Consider the following 8,949-nt stretch of genomic DNA (forward strand, 5'->3'; position numbering starts at 1 on the left):
AAAAAAAAGTATAGGAAAGGACCTATGGGGGGTGGGAAATCCCAAAAATGCTTCTTCAAGATATTCACTCCAAACTTCCATAAAAGTAATAGTCACGTTTTAACTAAGATGTCTTTTCCCTTAGTTGCATATATGGTTTAGTAAGAAAGCCATTTGAAATCCTGAACTACTTACAGAGATAAAAGAACAAATTTAAAATTTTGTCTGTGGCATGTTAAGTTACAGCCTAAGCTTAATTGAAACTGCCCAAGTATAATCCCCCTTTGACATATATCAATATGTACCTAAAACACAAAAGCTACGTGGTTTATGAAGCTGCTAACATGAGAGCTTGATAGCTGTTTTTCAGATCTTAAGATTTTTAGTCTATCTTAAAACTGTTTCTTCCCAGAATGATTTTGCTGGCCAAGATTGAGAATCATTTGTGAAATTTGTATTTTGTTCGAAAAATTGGTTTTAGTTTACATTAAGGATTCTTGTCCTTGTCAGGTGCTGTTTTTGTCATGCTCTATCCAGAAAACATAACTTTTGGAGCTAACTACAGTTCACAAACAATTCTTAATCAAGGCTTGTATCTGTTACTTAATACAAATAATATGGGCATTTGATCCTGAGAGACTTGTGTTGTTCCACATGATATGATAGGCAGTGATTAAACCTCAGAAAAGGGTTGTTTTGACCAGCTGAAACTGCAGTAAAAAGCTTAATTATAACTTAACGTATAGTAAAATGTATACTAAAAGAAACTTTATATACATTTTATGAATGTGGGAAACATTTACATTGGCAAAAAAATGAAACGGAAGACTGGCATTCTGCTTTTTCATGCTGTTGTGCGTAAGTTATGGATCTAGTGACCATCTTAATCTTTCTATTTTCTTACATTCATATTACAGTAAAATCTATTTCAAGTGTCATCCAGTAAATGATTTGAGAAGTTGGATCCCTATTTAAAAAACAATTGTCCAATTACTGTTATAGTGCCAGAATCCAATCCTGTAAATTAACTCCAAACATGTTCTTTGCTTGTGTACTACTGTGGAATTCCCTGAGGCTGTCTGAAAGTAAGAAATACAGGATAGGCCTATACTATTACCGAACTATTAAAAACCCTGAATTTCATTATTTTGAATTAAAATTCAAGAATGAGAGAGACCCAAACAATTCCATTTATTTTTAATTTTTCATTTTGTATCTTGAAGATGTTTTTTCTTACACACTTCTAAGAAACCAAAAAAATCTATAATGCTCTTCTGATGGTTGCAGTTTCCTCAGAGAAATATTGTCTGCAAAAATCATAACTTCAAAATTTTGGTTTTGCATTTTCTTAATTTAAGGAAGATTATATTGCTTCTCAGATACAGTGAACATTTGATTTTCAAAAGAACATAGAACTGGGCTTGGAATTCTTGCCTATTTAAAATTTTAAAAAAAGTTTCAAAGTAGAAGATGCCACAAAAATCTAGTATGCCAAGTTAAATCCTGGAGCAAATATTTTTGGTTGGATTCTCATGTCCTTCAAGTAGTTTGATCATGGCATGTGCATGCCAACTTCAGTTTTAATAAATTACCAAATTATTTTAAATCCAAAACTTTTCATTTTATTTGGCATTAAAATTAGTGAATACTTTTAGTAAATCAAAAATGCAGCCCTGTTGAAAAGCTGATCCCATATTGTGGAGCTACTGTCTGACACGCTCCTGTCTGCTTTCTGCTGGGTCTCATAAACTCCTGTCCCTTTCCAGGCTGGATTGATGTCACCTGGGATGCTGGTGGCTCTAACTCTTACCGTATGGGCGCAGAAGGAAAGTTTGACCTCAAGCTTGCACCAGGGTACGACCCTGATTCAGCGGCATCACCCAAACCTGTTTCATCCACTGTTTCAGGCACAGCGCAGTCATGGAGCAGCTTGGTGAAAAACAACTGTCCAGACAAGACGACTGCTGCTGCAGGCTCCTCAAGTAGAAAAGGAAGCAGCAGTTCTGTGTGTAGCGTGGCCAGTAGCAGCGACATCAGCTTGGGTTCGACCAAAATGGAGCGGAGATCAGAAAGTGTAATGGAACAAAATATAGTTTCAGGCACTGACGTCCATGAGCCAATTGTTGTTCTGTCTTCTGCAGATAGCATGCCTCAAGCTGAAGTAGGGTCATCATCCAGTGCAAGCACCAGCACCTTAACAGCGGACATGGGAAATGAAAATGCGGAAAGGAAGTTAGGTCCTGATAATTCAATACGTACCACTGGGGAGTCTAGTGCCATCTCCATGGGAATTGTTAGCGTGAGCTCTCCTGACGTTAGTTCAGTATCTGAATTGACCAATAAAGAAGCAACTTCACAACGCCCTCTTAGCTCTTCAGCAAGTAATAGACTGTCAGTGAGTTCCTTGTTGGCTGCTGGGGCACCGATGAGCTCCAGTGCAAGTGTTCCTAACTTATCGTCACGAGAAACATCTAGCTTGGAGTCTTTTGTACGAAGAGTAGCCAATATAGCACGTACCAATGCCACAAACAACATGAACTTAAGTCGAAGTAGCAGTGATAACAACACTAATACTTTGGGAAGGAATGTCATGAGCACTGCAAGTAAGTAAGCTATATACATATATATATTTTTTAATCAGCATGAGGTCAGGTGCTTCATGCCAAGAGGAAGGGAGAAGGATGTCCTTTTTTTAGCTTTTAGACTTTTTAAATGTCAGTGTGGAATTTTAACTACCTAAATCCCTGCTATATATGAGCTTGTAAAACTTGTAGAAGTTCATTTTATTTGGGAAATGGCCTTTTGCCATTTCTTTATTAATTGATACCTATGGTGGTATCAAGTGTCCTTGCTCTTTCTGCATTATTTTCTGAAAAAGAAAACTCGATTCCTGTTATGTAAGTTTGAAAATTTGCTACTTTGACATGGATGAAGAGGCTGGAAAAATTAAGAGTTGTTAATTTTGCAGACTGCCTTTTGAAATCTGTTCCATATTGTACAGATGTACACACTAGGCATGTGTATAATTCATGCGGGATTTCTTGAATACTCTGAAATGATTTACCTAAAAAAAACCAAACCAATCACTTCAATATATAAATCCATTTTAAAACTTTCATTAGTTTCCCATATAATGGTAAAACCAGCTGTAGTCAATAGTGTGTGATCACATTTATTATTAACAAAGATTATGTCATAATTAAGATTCTGGTCCAACAAATGAGTTTTATACATATGTTGAATATTAAGTATGTGTATAGCTCCATTGATTTCAGTGGAACTGTACATTTGCTTAATCTCAGTCTTATGGTAAAACCTTTTCATTGCTTGGTAAGTAAATGAACCACTGCTGAATGAGCTCACTTTTCTGAACTGCTAGAGTGCTCCTGCCTGACTTAGTACTTTACATAACTCAGATGATTTTTCTGTAGGTTTGGCCAACTATAGTAATTTATGTGAAGGAAATTTAGTATCTTGCTATTTTATCAAATGGGCAAGTTTAGAGAAGTGAAACCATTTTAACTTGGAAGCAACAACTGTTTCATATTTTTATATGTACCTTTTGGTGTACATTTTTTATATGTACCTAGGATTTTATTGCTTTTTTCCCCAATAGGTACATGATTACACAATAAAAGGATTGCTTCTTCCTTCAGTAATGTTTGTTATTTTTTTAATGGTGATATACAGTGAGTTTCACTTTTGCTAGATAGTCTTATGGTTATACTGGAAAAATAATGCTTTGAGGCAGGAAAATGTAAGTGAAAGGAAGGAGAGGAGGGAAAGATTTTCCAATTTTTGATTTTATGGAACAGAAATACATTGTTAGTGTTGATGTCATTTTATGTTGCAGGGTGAAATAGAGTTGGCAATATCAGTGTATTTTAACCCCACACACTTCACTAGCTTCTTAACTGACAATGAATCAAGTTTGTAGCTAGTAATAAAGTAGCGATGCAAAGTGCAAACAAACTCACCCCTGAAGTTGCCAGTTTTTTCCCTTATTTTTTTAATTCTTATAAATGAGGATTTATTTTATTAGATACAATATGTGAAAGCAGCAAATGGAATATTTTGCCTTAAAGATGTAGCAGGAAGTAAACTGAATAAAGAAAACAAAGTTGGACCAGTTTATAGCTAAATAGAAGCCCTAGTATTAACATAAAATGTCTTTACGGGCCTGTCCAGAAAAAGTCGGTCTGAAGTCTTGGTTGATGATTTGATGGCCTTGGGAACCAGCTTAGCTGTCACTTAAAAATATCAACATTCATCAGATTACAGCACAGTGATTATCTGAGAGCAGACTACTTTTTTTCTGAGACCTGTTTCAACTGCATGTGTTAGCAAATGTTGACTTTTTTATTTCCTTATTATTCCCTCGGCACCTTTAATATTTGTTCTATAATTATGGGTTAGAAAATACCTATGTATTCCCCTATTTAATGCACTTAAGACTCTTAAAAATATTTGGGTTTGAGGTTTTTTATGCTTCTTTTCAATCTAAAAATGTTTGGTTTTGGTTTTATTTGGTTCAGGGGCCTTAGGAACATCCTCAAAATCTAGTCCATTTAACAAAAAGTGTGAAATTTGTTTTCAGGTACTAAACCTGCCTGCTTTACTCCTTTTTAGTTTTGTGTTTGTTTTCTTATTTTAAATTTTTTTTCCAGTGGTTTTTGATTAAAGATCCATACAAAGAAGGGGGTAATAACTGATTTGCTTACAGAATGAAATGGAAGCAATAAAAAAAATGAAATGGAAGCAATACAATTTATTATACCCAAAAAGAGATTAAATACAGTGGCAAAACAAACTGGAAGAATATTTTTTTTCTGAGCTTTTCAATTGGTTAACTGGATCAAAAGCACATTTAAAAATTTTGAAGTGTAATAGGTTGATTGTGTCCGTTTTGAAAACAGTATCTAAAATTGTTTTTGCCTCACTTATTGAAGTGATTTTTTTTTTTTTTTTTTAATTTCCAATTTGGATATGACCCACTTCATAGAGATTGTATTTTCAACTGAAGGTTAATGTTTTTGGAAATTATAGTATGCAGCAAGGTAGATTTCTGCTTTGCCCTGATCCTGCCAAACATATACACATGCTTTACTTTGAGCATGCGAGTAATTACAGGATGTTCCACTTCGTTAGATGCATCATTGTATTTTTAAAGTAAAATGTATTTAGTGTATTTTATTTGAGTTATGTAGTCACAATTTAGCTTCTTCGTTTTCCTTTTTTCTGGGAATATTAAAGCCATAAAACTTTTTTAAAGTAAAATTATGGATGAAATTCCAAACATAATAAGGAAGTGAAGTTATATTTTCCACAGGATTCCTGATAGAGGCACATTGTTCATATGAATGAATAAATGTTACCCATGGACAAAATGTGAAGTTAAGATTTACTGTAAGACTTCTAAAACGCCCAAAAATTAGCTGTTCCAAAGGTTTTTTAGGTTCCTAATGGCTTTTTTTCAGTTAGAACCTTTTTCCCTATATAATTCTAAATAATTATTGGTTTTAGTTAGCAGTCAAGTAAGATTTAAACTGGATTATCAGAGTATGGGAAGTTACAGTGTCAGTAGCTATTCCACAAATATTTTCCAGTGTTGGTAACTGTATTGAGCAGAATGAAACAGATTTTCAAGGCATTGTTGGGCATTGGGATTTATTAAATAGAATTATGCTTAATTATAAATGTCCATGAGAGAGATTGCTCCAAGCTCTGCATATGCCCTGTTTAGCAACAAAATAATACGTACAGCTTTTTGTTTAGGGATCCCCTTCAGATAAGCCTGTTATCCTTCTTTGTAAAATGACACGTTTACATATTGACTTTCAACCACCCAATTTTTTAAGCACAGGAGTCATGCATGTAAATTGTACTCTTCAAATCATTTATTTTATCTTACCATATCTTTATAGCTTCTCCTCTTATGGGTGCCCAAAGTTTTCCTAATCTGACTACAACTGGTACCACATCAACAGTGACCATGTCTACATCCAGTGTTACTAGCAGCAGCAATGTAGCTACAGCAACTACAGTTTTATCTGTTGGTCAGTCACTTAGTAACACTCTAACTACTAGCCTAACATCAACATCTAGTGAGAGCGATACAGGTCAGGAGGCAGAATATTCTTTATATGGTAAGTTTCATTTTTAAATGAACATAAGCAGACTTCCCATTCATTATTTTTCTTTTCTTTCTTTGTGATCATTTTTTCACTTAATAATTTATTTACTAAAAAGTGCTAGAGAGTTGAGCTGTTCATCTGTCACTAGTTATATTAGGCTTTGTTCTTGCAAAATAATTTTGACATTAAAGAAGTGTTTTGATTTTTTTTTTTTATAGTCTGTCAGTCTTTCCCATATGTTTATCAAAGCTGTTTTTTATTTAGACAGTTAAGTGTCATATCTGATTTTTCTTAAAGCATCAGGACAATGGGTTTAATACCTAAATATTGAATAAATAGGCCTGTTACTATAATACAGATACTTTTTCCTGTGTGTTGTAAAGCCATGTTGAGATATAGATATTGTGGGGGGGGTGTATTTGTATTTATTTATTTATGGAGTAAAGATCATCCCATTCCCGTTATTGTTCTTTTTTTAAATTTCTCTGGTACTGAGGTATGCAGAATCTCAGCCTGCCGTTTTAGGTGCAGTGCCATGTCATTCTGTTTGATTATTGTGAGAATGAAAACAGAATGATATGGCACTGCACCTAAAATGGCAGGTTGGAGCAGTTTATCACCATTTTTTAAATTTGTTTAAAGGGAATGGGAGGATCTTTCTATAAATAAATATATTAGTAAAACTTATGCTGATGATATGCAGTGGTTTGGCTGTGTGATCTCTAAAGTTGATAGGGCAAACAATTGTTTGAAAAGTGTAAACTATGGAGAGGAAGAAGGGGAATTTAAAGTCATTTAAGGCGAGTGATATGATCTAGGAGTTAAAAAGATGCAACTAGGTAAAGGAAAATTTTAAGTTAAATATCAGCCCAAAAACATAAACAGAGAGAGTTCTTGGACCAGGAATAGCCTCTGCAGAAAAAGTATAAAAGCTGACTCGGTAGAATTCTTTAAAGCTAAAGTAGGTAAAGCAATAAAGAACATAGAGAGCGGTTTTGTTTTTATGCCTAATCCGATATGTATTGAAATTCATGGAAGGTTTCTTATTAATATTATGGGCACTGGATCGGGCTCATTTCACAGATGAGGAATAATTAGTAAAGTTGTCTGAATATTTCATTCCTAGCTATAATTTCTTTGATTCTGTGATGACAAATGGAACAAGTCTTACTCAGATATTGAGCTGACATGGCTTTATGTTCTGACCAAATGGCTTGAAGCACACTGCACTTAGTGGGAGAGACTGATTAGATAGTAGTTTTAGAGTCATTGTAGGAGTAATGGGAACAATGCAGGTTGTGGCTCCATGAGTTAGGTGGAAATATATCCATCCATACAACAATTTCAACTGTTTGCTTTAAGTAGGACTTACTTTCTTACTAAGAGTAGGTTAAAAAAGCTTCCTTTACTATGTGCTTGTTGGATTACTGAGCTATGTACAGGTACTAGGGCTCTTGTCAAAACATCATAAACTTACCTTTTTAAACAAGGTTGCGGAAAATACTGTTCACTTAAAGTCCATTTCTTTGTTTGTGGTAGTTTAGTACACGCATTGTTTGTTGAAGGTACACTATCAATTTCTTATCCGTTTTAACAAATTTCAAGTAGCAGAAGGAAATACACATACTCCTTTTGTATCATTTTTTGTGGTTTTACTATGATGATCTGTATTTTTTCTAAATTGTAAGAGATCCACATGGACAGGGAAACCAAGCATGTGAAAAGTTATTAAATGCTTGATGCATTGCCTGATAAAAGTAAATCAAAAAAATATTTTCCCTTGTTCTTATTAGGGATCTGGGTTTTTCTGTTTCCCACAGAAAAATGGGAAAAACCGTGGATTTTTCTTTTTCACTGAAAAAAACCACAGATTTTCCACTTTGTGAAGAGCTCTCTGCAGGCTGGCAGAGTTCCAGCTAGTGAGGGGCTGGGAGGAGGGTGGTCAGGAAGGGGATGCCATGTGCATATGTGTGCTCACATGTGCACATGGTTACCAGCTCCTGCAGGTAAATCTCTGGTGGGGGGGAGGGATTTGGGCAGGACTGGGGCTGCTACTCAGCAGGGCAGTGTGTGGGGTTTGGGGCCCAGTGCTGCAATGTGTGGCTGCAGGGCCCCAGCAGGGAGTGGGACGGGGCTGCAGGCAGCTCATCTGGGACGGGGGACTGGGGGTGGGAGGGAGCTTTCTCCCTGCCACTAAGCACACTCCTGGGGGGTGGGAATGGAATAGGGGAACGTGTTCTTCACATGCATGCATGGGCGGGGGCAGATGTGGGGCCCCCACTGCAAGCATTGCCACTGCAAACTCTGTACTGTCCTGGCAAAGCACCCACTACATGCCCAGCTGCAGCAGGGGTGGCGGTACAGAGTTGTGCCCGGCGCTGCTGGTGGGGCAGGAGGCTGTGTACTCAGATCCCTGGCAGCTGGAGGCCCCCCCTGGCAGGGGTGGGACAGGAGGACTGTGGATGGGGAGTGGGGGGCACCACCAGGAGTAGGGATGCTGTGGGTGGGGAGTGAGGGGCACTGGCAGGACCTAGGGGGCTGTGAATAGGGAGTGAGAGGCCTGGACCTGCATCCTGGTGAGTGAAGGGGGCGGGGGGGGATCTGACTTTAAAACCCAAAATCAAATACTAAAAGTTTTAGGTATTTGACTGAGATGCTGGTAAGCTTCCAAATTGCTTTAAAATTGTAAATATATCAATAAAACGTTGTGTTCACTTGATAGGGGTGGGTGCGTGTGTGTGTGTGTGTGTGTATATATATGTATGTATGTATATGTATATGTATGTATATAAAAAATGTGTGTGTGTGTGTGTGTATATATGTGTGTATATATATG

General features: G+C 36.5%; 1 protein-coding gene across 3 annotated transcripts in view; it reads left to right on the forward strand.

Annotated features, from left to right (window-relative positions):
* The window catches only part of HECTD1 (HECT domain E3 ubiquitin protein ligase 1), a 127,809-nt gene that overhangs the window by 84,972 nt on the left and 33,888 nt on the right, over positions 1–8,949 (forward strand). For 2 of the 3 annotated variants that reach the window (XM_019518919.1, XM_019518920.1), the window contains exons 24-25: positions 1,746–2,582; positions 5,904–6,125. In XM_019518919.1, coding sequence (XP_019374464.1) covers positions 1,746–2,582; positions 5,904–6,125 — 1,059 coding nt within the window. The remainder of the gene's footprint in view (positions 1–1,745; positions 2,583–5,903; positions 6,126–8,949) is intronic. The other variant, XM_019518922.1, reaches the window with a different exon arrangement.

The sequence above is a fragment of the Gavialis gangeticus genome, unplaced genomic scaffold (assembly GCF_001723915.1).
Source record: "Gavialis gangeticus isolate Ggan-Ray unplaced genomic scaffold, GavGan_comp1, whole genome shotgun sequence".
NCBI lineage: Eukaryota > Metazoa > Chordata > Crocodylia > Gavialidae > Gavialis > Gavialis gangeticus.